The following is a 15101-nucleotide window of genomic DNA, read 5'->3' on the forward strand; positions in this document are numbered from 1 at the left end:
GGCATCAAGCCAATAGGAAAATGCAACTCCGCGGCTTGGGACCACACGTCCGTCCCGTTGCAGCCTACAACGCAAAGTGGGACCGCAAATGGGATGCAGGAATTCAAAGCTTCCTCCATGCGAGCCTTTGATGGATGCTGAAGAGCACCAGCACTTTGCCACCAGAAGAGTGTGAGAAGAGCCGGAGACGGCAGAGGAAGGCTTGAAGGGCAGCAGAGGAGCACTTCGCAGACACGCGGCACAGCGAGCGGGCGAACCCTCCACGGTCCAAGCAGCTACACAGCTGGACAAGAGGCACTTTAAAACGGGTACAACGGCGACATATTGGCAGCTGCACACCTGCGTACACAGTGTAAAGTCTGGTCACTGCAGAGAGAGAGAGAGAGAGAGAGAAAAGAGCATCGATGCAAAAGGGTCCACTCGGAAACGGCATTGTTCAAGCCGTCAAAAGTGACGTTACGCCAAAAGAGAGCATTCTGTGAACAAGCTCCGCCAGGTGATGTTTTAGAATAGCTGGAGAGGATGTGGAAAGAAACTGAAGCCACAACGGATGTCAAATACAACTGCAAAATGCTGGTTGGGGGGGGAAGTCAAACAAGACCAAAACCTCTTCCTTCCTTGGCCTCGTGTACGTTTTCATTGCAGGAGTCGCTGCAGGGCTGTAGTGTCACGGCAAATACAAAGAGACCGACACCATTCTCCAGCCAAAGTGAGTAGGAGAGACATCGCAGCTCGGTACGCTCTTGAGGCATGTTGTATGTCATTTAAATACAATCTTAATGAATAATAGACCAAGTCATTCAGGGGAACATATATATAGACCTTTTAAGGTCAAGGTAAGGAACTCGTTATTAACATATCTTACATTTGGTGTAAGTCGCGAATGTAGACATTTGTGTTCACACTATAGACTGGAAGTATTCACACACTCACTTTCCTCAGAACTGTACGAGATTTTTTGGACAATTGAGGGGAGTGCTACCAGATGTAAACAAAACAGACATTAAAGTATACTCAACTTGTGAAGAATCGCCTAATTGCACATATGGAGTTCTGTTTCCTTTGAGTTGTTCCACCGCGTTCACCAGCCTGTTGCTGACTGGGGTCAGAAAGCGGCTCGGGTTGCACACTGGGTTTTTGCCGTTTGTTTGTATGGACGAAGTGGACTAAAGCAGTAAACGTCAGATTGCATAACACTGGAGTGGTCTCCCTGTTCACATTATAGCTCCTCGTGTCATCCATCGTTTGTATTCAAATACTGTTAGCAGCAGCAGCTACAACTGAATATAAAAAAAAGATTAAACTATTACCTTGTTGTGTATTTTTTGGGGGGGGTGAATAGTCCCGTTTGAAAAAAAAAAAAGAACAAAAAACTAAACACAAAAAGAAAACCTCAGAATTTATTTAAATGCCATGTAAACAAATTAGAGTGACTAATGACAATAAACCTAAAAATAAATAAATAAACTTTCTACAGTCCTATTTCATAGGTTAGTTTTCCCATCAGTGCGATGGCTGGAGAGTTAAAAAGGTTCTACTTCAAACACATACATATTAACCCCTCCCACATCTCCATGGCAACAACCAGAGAGATGGCCCGTCGGCAGTAGGAGGGTCGACGTTAATGAAACAGCATTTCCTTCTTTTTTTCTTAACAGTGTTTGGAGTAAAAACAAAACACTTAGGATGACAAAACTAAATAAAAACAACATGTGAATGTTGAACGGAGACGGAGAGCATGAGGTCGCTCTGCTCTTCCACGGCGTTATCACAGCGCGGGGTCTGAACCATTGTCCCTCAGTGGGATGACGTTCTACACGCTCTGTGTGCCGGGCTCAGCACACACACACACACACACACATTGATCCCCCACAGGAAAAACAAGATCGCTGACCTGGAAAATTCAAACAGCAGGAAAATAGCACATACATTGAAATCTGGACCCACTTTCAACTGATGGTCAGAATACAAACACACGCTGGTGTCTTTGCCTCGGTCACGCTAACCACATGGGGATTCAAAGAGCACCAGCTGACTGGTCTGCAATGCTTTACACGCCTGAGAGGAGACTTCGGACTCCTTTCTCAGGGGAGGATTTAGCTGGCTGTAAAAATGAGAAGAAAAAAAAAAAAACCGTCTTGGACGCAGCAAGGTCTCCAAACAACTTCACGCTCCTCATGCAGCAGCATGGTGGGCTTTAAAACAACAACCGGGACCCTGCGAGGTCCCGGCCAATCAGCAACGACTGACACCACAAAGCTTTCCAACAAGAGCTTAAGAACCACGGTGTCTGCCGGACCAAAAGGGTCCGATTCTTTGTGAAGATTTTAGACTGGACCACAGCGTCACGCGGCCCGGAAAACAACAACCGACGGTTACGCCTTCACACATTTGCCACCGAAGGCACAATTTGACGAAAACGTCATCTTTCAGAACGAGGGACGACTTGTAACATGAATATATTCACAACCGACAAAACAACAGTAGAAATCAAACATTTCATTGAAATGCATCGTAACAAAAGATTGACCTACAAGGGATAGTTAGTGACTAAAAATAGTCCAAAAGAAACTAAAGAACAGCAGTTGAAGAGCGCGCAGCTTCCGACACCTGCTTGTCTCTGTTGGGTCCTTATCAGCACCCCGCAGACAGGGTGGGAGTGTGTGTGGGTGGGGGAGAGAGAGAGAGAGAGAGAGAGGTCAACAAGGTCAGCGGCGGTCAAGCTTCATCGGCTGTGACGTCAGATCCCAGATCCCGTTCGTGCAGCCCGATGACTGCCAAGGCCTCTTAGGTCGCCTGTGGCACCACTTCCATCACCTTCTGACACAAGGCCGTGGTCGAGACTGGAATTTAACACGAGAGGCGATTAAACACGATCGTGGTCTAAGTGAAGTTTAACCGGTGATTCGAGCGGCCCGAGCCGTCACTCACAGATTCCGTGCAGCATCCACTTGGGTTTCCTCTGCCACCGGACGCCGATGAAGTAGACGGGGAGCCCGGTCGCGATGATGCCGAAGCCGATCGCACACTCCACCGGGGTCTTCCAGATGGAGACGATGATGAGGAAGAGGCAGGCGAGCACGAAGCTCAACGGCAGCAGAATATTCACCTGCAGGGAGAAGACAAACAATTTAAAACAAGCGTTGTGGAGGAATCGGTGGTTAATTATCAAATGTTTTCATTTCTTAAAATCTTTCGAAACCGTGACTTATTTCTTGCCAAAGAGGGATTTTGGTGTAGTTACAGGAGGGATTTAAATAAGAATAGTTTCAAAAGGTGGTGGGCTTACAGTGGAGTCCTTTTATTCAAAATGCGCTACCTACAACAGGTGTGTATAGTTTTAAGTTTTAAATGAACATAAAACGTTATATGATTATAACAAAATATATTGTGGCAGCTTCAAAGTTCAGAGATCTTGATTAAAGTTACATTACAGCCAGGTCGTCATAGCAGCACGACAATGGCACTAATGCGGTAAGCAACGGCAGCGGTGCGTAGAGTGGGTCTAAAACGCCTCCGGTGACCACAAAGAGACGCGGAGGAAATATAACCGAGTCATTCTATCAGCTTCAGACGGGATGAACAGCAGGAATGTGACAAAACAAAGAAAGGAGAAAAAAATGGAGTGGGAAAGTGAAAGAGGGACAGAGGTCAGTGGAGACAGTGCCACTACTGTGCCACCACTCAGTGTCCCATCAAACTCTCACACACACACACACACACACACACACACTTCACTGACAGACTCCGCCTCTGACACACAACATTGTGCAATCGGATGGATGAGCAGTCCTCTGATTGCACAAGGCTTTATGGACAGTCACACAGACACACACAAATATCCTTGTAAGGACCTCATCACATCTGAATGCCTGTCCCAAGTCCTGGCCTTAGAAAAGGGGACAAAATGTCCTCACATTTCTAAATTGTCATTACTTTGTTGCAAGAACAAGTATACACAAACACACACACACTGGTGTACAAGAGCAACAATGAAGTTCTGTTTTTTTTTTACTGAGTCCTGCAGCAACTGGACTAGTCAGGAGGCATAATGAGCTTCCACACACACACACACACACACACACACAACTCCCCAGCAGGCCTCAACACCACCTGACAAGCATGCAGCTTCTGTTCTCTCCTTTAATCTGCGTTTGGTCTTTATTCATCGGAGCTGTGCTGAATGGAAAGTAAGAGTCCCTCTCGACCGCCCCCCCGTCACAAAGCTCAGCATCAAGTTTGACCCACCTTGATCGGCCGCTCCATCTCCGGCTTCTTATAGCGGAGCCACATCATCCCGACGATCGCCATGGCGATGCAGAGCCAGTTGAAGAAGCTGAAGAAGTTTATGACGGAGAAGATGTCGTTGGAGAAGGCGTAGAGCAGCGTCATCAGGCACTGGGAGAGAAGGGAATGGGTGTCGTTTGTTTGCTTTGTGTATGCACACACCCCACAGCAGCATTACACCAAGACTGTCACTGCACGTCACTGCTTCGGATTTGAACGGCATACAAATATTTATTGTGCAAAGACGGCTGCATTTTGTCGTGCTTCCAGATGGAAAAAAAGAGCACCTACAGTGAATATAAGTGAGGGCAGTGGAGTCAGCAGGGTGGGGTGGATCATTGACAGCAGACTGGGCAGGTGACCCTCCCGGGAGCCCACAAAGAACAACCTGAGAGGGAAGGAAGGACCTGGTTAGTCACCATGTCAAATCCTTCTGGGTTTCCTTTTCTTGTGAGTGTGTGTTACCTGGATGATGTGAACAGAGAGCCGTTGACCGATCCGAAGCAGGACAGTCCTACAAACACAGGGATGATCCACGCCATCGGACCCAGGTGGTGGTTACCAAAATCCTGTAGGACACACACACACGAGGGTATAACAGCTATGAGGTTGACGCTCAGCTTGTCTAAATAGACAGGATAGCATATCCAGAAGGAAGCCACTGGGATTATCAGACAAGATGCCATGTATAGCTTCTATTAAATATATATACTTACATTTAAAAAAATAAAGAATCACATCACTTATTATATCTTTATCATACTGTACATGTGTCCCATGTTTATATTGCTGTACCATAGTGGTCCCGTTATCTTCATTATTTAGAAATATATATAAAATTAACTAATTAATCGCACATTTTGAAATTCCTTAATCTTGATTAATGGCGATTAATGAATGTTATTGTAACGATGTTTACAAAGTTTGTTTTTCTTCCAAAGACTAAATCTTAAAAGTAATGAGTAATCACTTTAACAATTAAACAACAGTGTCTAAAATACACACTTTATAATGATGGAAGTTAGCTTAGCAGCTAGCTTGTCCCGCAGTGGATCAATAACCCTTTTCTAGTGTGGGAGTAAATAGTAGGGCTGCGTTGTTGGAGTGGGTCACTCACCACAGCCACGGCCTCCGAGGCGAGCATCTGCTCGGGGGAGAGGGTGGTGAAGTAAGCCAAGTTGGTCAGAACGTACACGACCGTCACTATGGGCAGGGAGATGATGATGGCCCGGGGAAGGTTTCTGAGGAAGACACACAAACAATAAAGTCTTAGTTAGAGACGATGGATCGCTCCACGGTAAACGAGTCCGTATTTGATCTTGAATAGAGTGCAAGTCGCTCGCCGACACTCACTTAAAAGGCTCAATCATCTCCTCGGTGACCAAATTCAAGTAGTTCCTGTGAGCGGAAAGAGGCAGAGACAATATAACGCACACCGAAAAATTAAACCTGATCCGTAGTAGTCAGAGTATATAAAGGATGGATTTTCATAAACTGGCCTTAAATTAGACACAAAAATATGTATTTTTGACTTAAGTGAAAAAAGACCATGAAGCCCAGTCGTATTTGTATGATCAATAGACATTAATTGCCGTAATCAAAGCTAACGATGGACATGCATTTCCATCCCTGCACCATGAGGGGGCGCTACCTCAGCAGGGTTAACGGTTGAATTTGCCCGATGCCGACCACTGGAAGGCGGACAACGAGCAGGTGGGCGGACGCGTGAACTCACCAGCCACCGTAAGCAAACAGGCCGCTGTAGAGCGCCAGGCCAATGCTGCCAAACTCGTACTTGGACCCCTCGAAGGAATTCTCTGGAAGCAGGCGATCCACGCCACCTGCAGAGGAACGGGGCAAAGCCGTTGGGTTAGGACCAAATAACAACAAATAAATCCCATCTGTGTGCATTATGGAGTTTTCCCAGGCAGCCAGTCTGGAGAACCCCAAAAGCGGCACAATGGCGCCTGCCCAGCAGACAGCAGACAGCCGGGGCTTAAATCTGTCTCGGTATGTGGATCAGGGAGCCGAGGAAGCCGGAGAACCTCCGATGAGGCACCAGGACAACGAAAGCAGACAACTTTTAGTGTTTTATAAATTTATCTGCTGATTTTTTGCAGAGTCATAATGGCCTCAGGCCACATTCCTGACGGAGCAGCTCCCCACAACGTGCACACACAGCCTCGTTCTCAGACACAGCGACGGTTACTACACCAACAGCCCGGGGCAGTGCTGGGTCAGCGCCAAGCCGCCGTGTAGCGTGTGAAGCGCCCGGTTACCGATCCCTTCGTTTGACCAATGCGCCGCCACATTTCTGTAATTATGAATCAATGCAGCCATGAGCGACACAAGGCATGTCTCATTTGGTCTCATGAGGACGCATTCAGAGGCGGGGGAAGCGGGAGTTTGAATGCAAGTACTAGAATATCTACCGAATTGTTATAATATATATTATTAACATCACATCTCAGTTTATGAAATGGCTTAAGTTACAAGACATTGGTAACCAATGTTGTATTTTTTTAAAACACCTTTTGTGGTGTGATGATAAACTAACATTTTACATTTAGTTGTGTTTTATGGCGTCAGGAGGAAGCAGCTTGAAACCGAACGAGAACGATGTGTGTGGTGACATCCAACTGGAGCAGGGACATATTCGGTCATATCTTTTATAGTTAAAAAAGTGTTAGCTCGCACCCTATGCAAGAATAAAATTAATGATCTGTGCATAAACGTTAAATGGCTTTTCCGTTCATTGACTGTATTGATTGATTTCCTCTGCCTTAAGATTGAAATATCACTTTTAGCTAAAAGTTTATGGTTTAACCAATTTGAACAGAGATTAAAGTGACCGGAAAATTTGATATATCATGCTCAGGAGGGGAAACGGAAATTAAATAAGATGATAACCCTCTCTCGGGTTATAAGGCTTACACTGTTAAAAAGGCAGGTTGCTAGGCAACGGGAGTGGCAGAGAAAAGCCCCATGACGCAAGTAGGAAATCCCGCCGTAGGCCAGTCGGTCTCATTTCAGGGGCCGATCGGATGGACGGTCACACACACACACGTTTGCCATTATTAGTATTGGGAATACTAAATTAACATTTGACCTAAATACAACCCCTGACTAACATTGATAAGATTAAATTAAGTACACAAAAACATAAGCCATGCCCTGTAATGAGGTCTCATGCATCAGGCCGAGGCTGGAGCTCAGTGGATCGCCTCATTTACTCTTAATGGCATGTTTTTGGCCTCAAGTAGGAATCAACACGGACTTTCTTCATAAGTGGCGGACTCGTTCAGAATTGCATAGTAAATCATTTGTGGCGGGCAAACGCAGAGATGTCCCACTATAATTCTCACGGTCAAAATTCTACTTTTCAACCGCAACTCGCTGCTGGCTTTTTTTTCCTGTTGCTATCGGATCACTTACCACAACACTGGTCAGAAAACCCTCTGCTGGTCACATGAAACCAGTGCCAGGCAGTGACACACACACACGAGAAAACCAGAGTTCTACCTCTTTTGAATTACAATTTTTCAAAAAGTCTTTGCTCACTGGAGTTTAACGGCCTCAAGCCTTTATTCAGGGTTAGTTATCACCCTGAAAAAGAAACTGCATTCCTGAAGTGCCCTTTTGTGAAAAGAATCGCTTGTCCTAACTAACCGAACAAGACGCCAAAAATTGTTGGTCTGCAAATGTAATTGAATACAATTTTTTTTTAATCTACTATTCAAAAGATGTTAGATGGAGACTGAGAAGTTGGGAATCAAATCAGATGTACTTTCAAGTAGCTGCCGGTCAACATCAGATCCGTCTGAGTGTTTGTTGAGTGCAGGGCGGGGCTTCACCACCGCTCATCAGATCACACCGTCCTCTAACGAGTCTGACTTTACAAGCCACAAAGCTCAACAAACACACACCAACGAATGCTCGTCGTCGCCATGACGACGGGATGTAAGCTACGGCATCTCTACCCGGACAAACGTAAAAAAAAAAAAAAAAAAAACGAGAGGTCAAAGGGTTCCTTCAGATCTACGAAAACACTAAGTAAGCAACATCATTTGTTACATATTAGTGTAACCTTATCCAGTGATTAAATTCCACAACTTATCTCATGGAAAATGCTCCTCTCCCAAAGGATTCATTTCAGAAATGTCATCCCTTGTAAGCAGCCCACGTTACATCTCGCCGTTTCTGAATCCGATGGCCTGGTTGAACAATAAATGTGCGCCCTTTAAAAAACAAACAACTATAGACCCCCTCAGTAACCTCCCCCCACCGACAGCGGAGACGCGGTGGATGTGACGACGTAACCGCAGCCACGCGCTGCGTCTTTGTCTGGATGTGGGTAATCGGAGGAGTCTCCGGGTAAACAGTCATTAGAGGCGCCGGGATGAAACGGGGCCTAGCGGCGCGGCTTTAGAGGGATCCGCGGGGGCTCAACGCGAGCAGCTCGACGCGGTGCAAGACAAGAGCGACAAGTGAGTGGATTCACTGTTGGTGGTACGTAGGACGATGTATTTTAAGTTAAGTGAGACTACTTCCACAGTCAGGGATACATACTGGCGTGTTATACCTCGACCACGTAGCGCACCGCCTCAGTTCCCCTTTGAAGAGCCAGACATATTGCAAAGTTGGAAGTGAGATGGATTGACTTAATCGTCCAACGTTACCTGTGTGTTCTTGTTTTCTGAAGCGTCTCCAGAGGAGGAGAAGAGGTCCCAGGTGGGGAAGAGGTCTGGGTCCTTTTGACGGGACAAAGCTCCACTCATAAGCGCTCATCTTTCATCTGTGCTCCCTGGCCTCTGCCATTGAACAAACTACGTACTCTCTCTTTCACACCCACCTTCACTCTCTGACCTCCTCCCTCGGCCCCATCCCTGAGGCCTGTGACCTCCGACCTCTGTTTAAACCGCCCACCGCGTGAGTGTGAGACGAAGGGCCGGAACTTGGATGGAGACCGCTCCTCAACTATTGTCTCCATTTGTTTGATCCCGATCCAAGAGGTGGGCGTAGTACGCTGACCTCAATCACTTTATCAAATGCCTTTTTGAACCTTTATGGGTTTTTTGGCTCTAGATGGACCATAATTTATTAAAGTATCTTCATGCTGTATTGAGGAACACTTTGGAATGTGACAATGACTCATGTTTACTGAGGGGATAACTCAAGTCCTCTACGTCTTTTTTTTTTTTCTTTCTAATGTTGAGCCGGATTCTTTAACCTCGCAAACAGCGAGTATGGTGTCACAATTCGAGCTACAGTGAGGAAACTGCTGACTTTCAGGGTCAATGGCAGGTGTGAGAACCAGGAGGTCATAGGTGAGCTCAGTGCTCCCACCAAAGGAAACACGCAGCTGAGCTCCACTATCACGCCTCAGTCCGACACCTGCAGCTCGCTTAAACTCTGTGGCGTTACACATTTGTTTCCAAGGGCTCCGAGCAACCAATTATATCCGACAAATCTGACCAAACGGCCTCCCGGTCTATAACACACACCCGGTCGGCCGGGGATCACAGCCTGCCGATACCTGGTAGAAAGGATTTTTTGGGAGCACTGAACAGGAATCAGACGGCTATTATGCCAGCGTCAATAGTCAAGAATCACCAGCCATAGTGGCGTAGAATCTACGACGTGGCCCCAGTGAACCCTCAAACTATTATTCTTCAGAGTTCTTTCCTCCAATTGGCTGAGATGGTGTTTGGGATGTTGGTGGGAGTTGAGGTGCTGGCGGGCCATTGTCCGGTCTCCTCTGGCCACCCTTCACAACACCCCGTGGCCTCAAAGAGGCTACCGGCCCGACTCTGAGGAGCTAAATGCCAAAATATCATTTGAGGTTTACAGATACACAAACATTTTGTAAGTCACTTTAACCTCTTCCTGTTTTGAGCCACATGGTCAGCTTCCTTGGTGAATTACTAAACCCACTGGATGTGTGCGGCCTGTATTTGACGCCAACGGTCATTTCAACTGACTCGCCATTAACAAACTATTTGTGATGGGATTAACCCATAACAGGCTTGTATCACACATTGGACCAATAAGTCTTATGGGATTTTGAGCAGGAATGCTTTATTTTAACCAAAACCATGAGCCTACCCATGGATGGATTACTGAGCGCACCTGGCCAGTCCTCAAAGAGCCCCCATCAACCACAGAGAGACGAACACACAACTTCATAGTCGCTGTGTCTTGCTCAAGGCATTTAGTCTCTAAAAATAGTCTTCTGCCTGTAAATCACACATGTGTATTCTCGTTGGTGAATCAAATTTCATAATAAAATGCTAATTGATTAATAGTGTTCCTGGTAAAAGGAGAGCAAATTGTAGCTGTGAAATGTTATGAATACACTTTAATTTAAAAGTATGTGATAAACGATACTGGTGTCTAAAGGGATTATTTCATTGCTGCCCTGATGCACAGAGGCTTTAGAGGCTGCTGATCGACCGTTGAGGACCCTCGGACGGCCCCCTTTGTGTACGTGCACGTGTAAAAGTACCTTGGCCGATCTTGACGAAGCCGATGATGATGATCATGCCCAGAGCCAGGAGCTTGGCAGCGGCAAAGATGTCCTGCACCCTGGTGGCCGCCTTCACACTGTAGCAGTTCACAAAGGTCAAAAACACTGCGGAGACAGAGAGACACGGCGTGAGGGACGGCGCCCTCAAGAAGCAGCCCTTTGAATTCCAGCACGCCGCCGGATGTTGTGCAACAGACGCTTTCTCATCGGGCACACGGAGAACCAAGTGTTCCCGCAGCGGCCTTTGGTGGCTTTTGTCTTGGTTTCCTCAAAACCCCCTTTCAAATTTGTACTCAAATTTGAGCTTGTGTAGAAGCGCGTGCACGAGTGGGCGCCCGTAGGCAATTAGCGACTAAAAAGCATGCTGGGAAGCCGGAGAGGAATTTGTAAGAACACTTCCCGCTGTAAACCCTGCTTTTATTTTATCCACACATGTGGACAGTGGTACAGTGATGGTACCTCTCCCCCCCCCCCCCCGCTGTACACTCATGGGGTTGTTGACGTGGCCCCTGAACCCTGGGCCCCATTAAAAGTGATTAACTAAAGCAGCAGGTTCCTTTGGAAGCTCCTAAATCAGGTCAGGGCCACAACAGAAAGACGAGACGGAGCACAATGAGGCTCTGTGTTAAAAGGGGTTGAGACAAAGCGCAGAGGGAGCCCGAGTACAGTACAGGGACACACACACACACCCCCACGATACGTGTGTGTGTGGGTGCGTGCACGTCTCTCCTTACACAAATTCCCACAGAAATAGATCAGACGGAAGGACATGTCACACTGAAATAGACCGATAGGGCTGTGGATGGATGTGTGTTTATGTGTATGGATGCAGATTTGGCTCTCAGGCGGGTCGGGACCCTGACCAACCACACACACACACACACTGTCATGTGACTGCAGTCAGGAATTAGCCTGCAGTCAATCTGAAGATTAGGCACCATTAGCTGGGCCTACTTACACTTATACACATGTATTGTGTATACACACACACACACACCAAGTGTCATTATGTATTCAGATACAGGTGCATTGTGTGACTTCGGGGGGGGGCACACTTGTTGTATATGGCAGTCAAATAAAACATGTGCAACTGCAGACTGGTGCGAACAAGTTAAAGCAGTAAATAATCCAGTTTTAATCTTGTTAAGACTCCATGCTAAACCGGCCGAAACACACGAATTGAACGGCTTTGTCAGCAACACAGCTAATTTCTTTAAGTAAAACAAACATTTACTCAACTTTAAGGTGCATTTAGACAGTGTATGACAGTAAAAGTACAAACTAAATACATTATTAAAAACACAAACAAAATTGTACTTTTTTAGGCCGATCAATACTCAAATTTAGAGCAGTAGATGTAATAATAATAATGAAGTAGCTTACAACACGTGGTCTCAATATACGATGTATAAAAATACATCACGAATTATGAGAGGTTCTTTGGTGAATTTTACAGATTTTCTAAAGATAAGGCTGCCAAATTCCCATCAACCTAATTTGTTATTTTCCTCTTTTATACATTTTGTATTCTCTTTTGTTAACGAGGACATGTTTATTTTCTCAAATAGTAATAGTTTACGCCAGGCAATTGAATAAACATAATTATTACAAAGGAGACGATGGAAAAATGTTTTTTTTGTTTTTTTTAATCCCTACCTGTAAACAAGTAACCGAGCTGATACGGAAATTGAATTACAAAGAATGTTCCCTAAGGCGCGAGATTAGGTTGCATCATCTCTGTGTGTGACGCGGCAGCGGCAGCGTGGTTCGGCACGGCGCGGCGCGGCTCGATTAAAGTTACTCACGAATGCAGAGGCAGGCCAACAGTTTGGCCCCTTCCTCCGGCACCGGGCAGTCAGGGAACAGCGGCTTGAGGAGGTAGGTGGCGAACACGTAGGCGACGATGTACTGCGAGGACGGCCGGATGATGAGCAGCTCGATCCACAGCTTGAGGAAGGCCAGCAGGGAGCCGTACACCTCCAGGATGTAGGCATAGTCCCCGCCGGACTTGGTGATGGTGGTCCCCAGCTCCGCGTAGCAGAGGGCTCCCACCGTGGAGAACACGCCGCACACCGCCCACACCACTAGGGACAGACCCACGGAGCCGGCCTCCTTCACCACGCCGGTCGGCGTGACGAAGATGCCCGAGCCGATTATGGTGCCGACGATGAGAGCCACGCCGTTGAACAGGGTGATGTTCTTCTCCAGGACGACCCCTTGTTTCCCTCCCTCTCCCGCGGCGACGGTGCTCGGCTCTCCCCCCGGCGTGGCGCCCTGGTCCCGCCTCGCCCCTGCGCCGCCCGGCGTGGACAGCATCCTCTCCGTGACCTGCTTGTCCTCCTCCTCCTTGTCCGCCGATGAGCTCGAGTTCCTCTTCTTTAAGCCCGACATCGTCCTTTCTTGTGTGTGTCCCTCTCGTGGGGGGGACTGGGGGGGGGGGACGCGGAGCTTCCCGCTGCAGTCGGCTTTCTTTTCTCCGTCGGAGGTTTCGATGCCGTCAGGGCTCAGCCACGAGGAGACCACGGTGCGCTTTCCTCTTACACTTGAGGAAACTGCTCTTGTTCAAAGCCGGCCCCCGCTTTTAGCTCCCCTTCCCCTTCTCCGCCCTCTAGCGGCGGATGGTGGTGGTGCTGCGCCTCCCTGAAACACCTCACCACCGCCACCTGGAGCGGTTTTCTTTGGAACCCGTATAGCAAACGAGGATGAAGTGGTGGCAATGCAGCACGGAAGCAATCGTTAAAGAAAAACCCTCTACCCACGCCCCCCCCCCCAACTCAAATCAGCCACCCAAACCAGCTGGACCTGTTTTATGGTGTTCTGTCAGAGAGAGACTGTGAAAATAGCCTGAGTGGTGTTGAGATGCCTCTTCCCAAAAAAATCATTGTTATTTACAAAAGTGTTCTCCTATCAGACACATCTCCCAGGTGTCTCCTTATACCGCCTCACAAGTTCAGGCTGCAGGGGACTGAAGCATATATGTCGAATATTACTTCTTTACATTATTACATGTCCTTCACCTGACGCTTTTATTCAGAGCGACTTACAATGAGTGCATTTCAACCATATGGATACAGAAGAACAAGAAACAAGAGCGTGCCATTTCCTCAGATCAGGACAGTCTCACACATGCAGACATATCGGAATATCCAGTTCAACTAAACCTCTGCGGAAAGCAAATGCATAGCATGCACTGTGAATTCCTGTATGCAAATCCATGACCTGCGCCTCAGAATAAAACAAGACATAAACTCCACCTTTTAGAGGGACGTCTACCCCCTAAATCCTGAGATTCAGCAAATATTGGAAACAATAGCAGAGTGCATCAAGGTAATATTATTATCATTATCGTTATTTTTTTCTCTTTTGAATCAACTAAAAATAATCTTCAGAAATCTAGTTGTAGATTCTGTCTGTCATTTTTTCTACAGTAAAGGATAGACCTCCTGCTGCTGGAAAAGGCCCAGTGGATGGTTTTAATGCTTGAGAGTACATGATCATGTTCAGTAAAGAAGTGCTGATATTTTTAATAGCTTTTCAGTGAGTAGAAATTTGACACATAGTGTCTCTAACCGGTGTCGTGGATAAGTTCAAGGGACTCGCCGCGGAAAAGACTCAAACAGGTGACTCCCAAACCAGCTCTGCCAAACCCACATACTTACCTTTACGGACACACACACTAAATCATCCAACGCCCTCGGACAAAAGCAGAGAACACAAAGTACTTGTTTTTAGCCTCCCGGTCTCCTCGTGGCGGAGGGACCAAACATACATATTCACGTTCAAACACGTACACCTGTTGTTAACACATTGTGATGCAAACACATCCACAGACAGGTCATTTCCTCCCATTCTATTAGGTGGACATGGTCCAGCCCGAAGGAGGAGCCTTCCTGATATTGTCTTGAGTCGTCTAAAGAAAGCCTGAAGAATGCAGGACCCTCGAGACACAAATATGCCTTAATCCATGTCATGCCCGTCTCATCTAACCGTGTCTCTGTAAATCTCTACAGCCCCCCCTCCCGCCCCCCCTGTAAACCCCCTGGATACATGGGAACAAGGAAAAGCACTCTTTTTTTCTTTTTGGGCCCACTGTGGGAGACTCTCATTCCACTGCATAATTGTTCCTTTTTTTATACCTCCATCCACTACGGCCCGCTGACTGCTCACTCACTGCTCTTGTAACTGGCCCAGGCTTAGAAGGGCATGTCTAACCCCCCCACACCACACCACACCACACCACGCATTCTGCTCCTCCAGACCCACGGTACAGTTTGTGTTATTATTGCTA

The 15101-nt window shown here is 47.0% G+C and overlaps 1 protein-coding gene across 1 annotated transcript; it reads right to left on the bottom strand.

Moving 5' to 3' along the window:
- Positions 1 to 1346: 1346 nt before the first annotated feature.
- On the bottom strand, positions 1347 to 13485 carry slc7a5 (solute carrier family 7 member 5). The gene is made up of 10 exons (XM_037451511.2): positions 12619 to 13485; positions 10793 to 10918; positions 6023 to 6128; positions 5641 to 5685; positions 5405 to 5528; positions 4753 to 4856; positions 4579 to 4675; positions 4249 to 4398; positions 2932 to 3109; positions 1347 to 2843 (listed from the first exon to the last, which is right to left on the bottom strand). The coding sequence occupies exons 1-10, from the start codon at positions 13202 to 13204 to the stop codon at positions 2788 to 2790; spliced, it is 1572 nt and encodes a 523-aa protein (XP_037307408.2). The 5' UTR covers positions 13205 to 13485; the 3' UTR covers positions 1347 to 2787.
- Positions 13486 to 15101: the final 1616 nt, after the last annotated feature.

Source organism: Pungitius pungitius, chromosome 6, assembly GCF_949316345.1.
Source record: "Pungitius pungitius chromosome 6, fPunPun2.1, whole genome shotgun sequence".
NCBI lineage: Eukaryota > Metazoa > Chordata > Actinopteri > Perciformes > Gasterosteidae > Pungitius > Pungitius pungitius.

What these genes read in the sequence shown, in the direction of transcription:
- slc7a5 (XM_037451511.2), bottom strand. Translation starts at nt 13,204, where the DNA reads ATGTCGGGCTTAAAGAAGAGGAACTCGAGCTCATCGGCGGACAAGGAG. An exon ending in CCTCGGAGGCCGTGGCTGTG is followed by an intron (nt 4,857 to 5,404) that starts GTGAGTGACCCA and finishes TGTGTCCTACAG; the next exon opens with GATTTTGGTAACCACCACCT. An exon ending in AGATGGAGCGGCCGATCAAG is followed by an intron (nt 3,110 to 4,248) that starts GTGGGTCAAACT and finishes TTCTCCCTGCAG; the next exon opens with GTGAATATTCTGCTGCCGTT.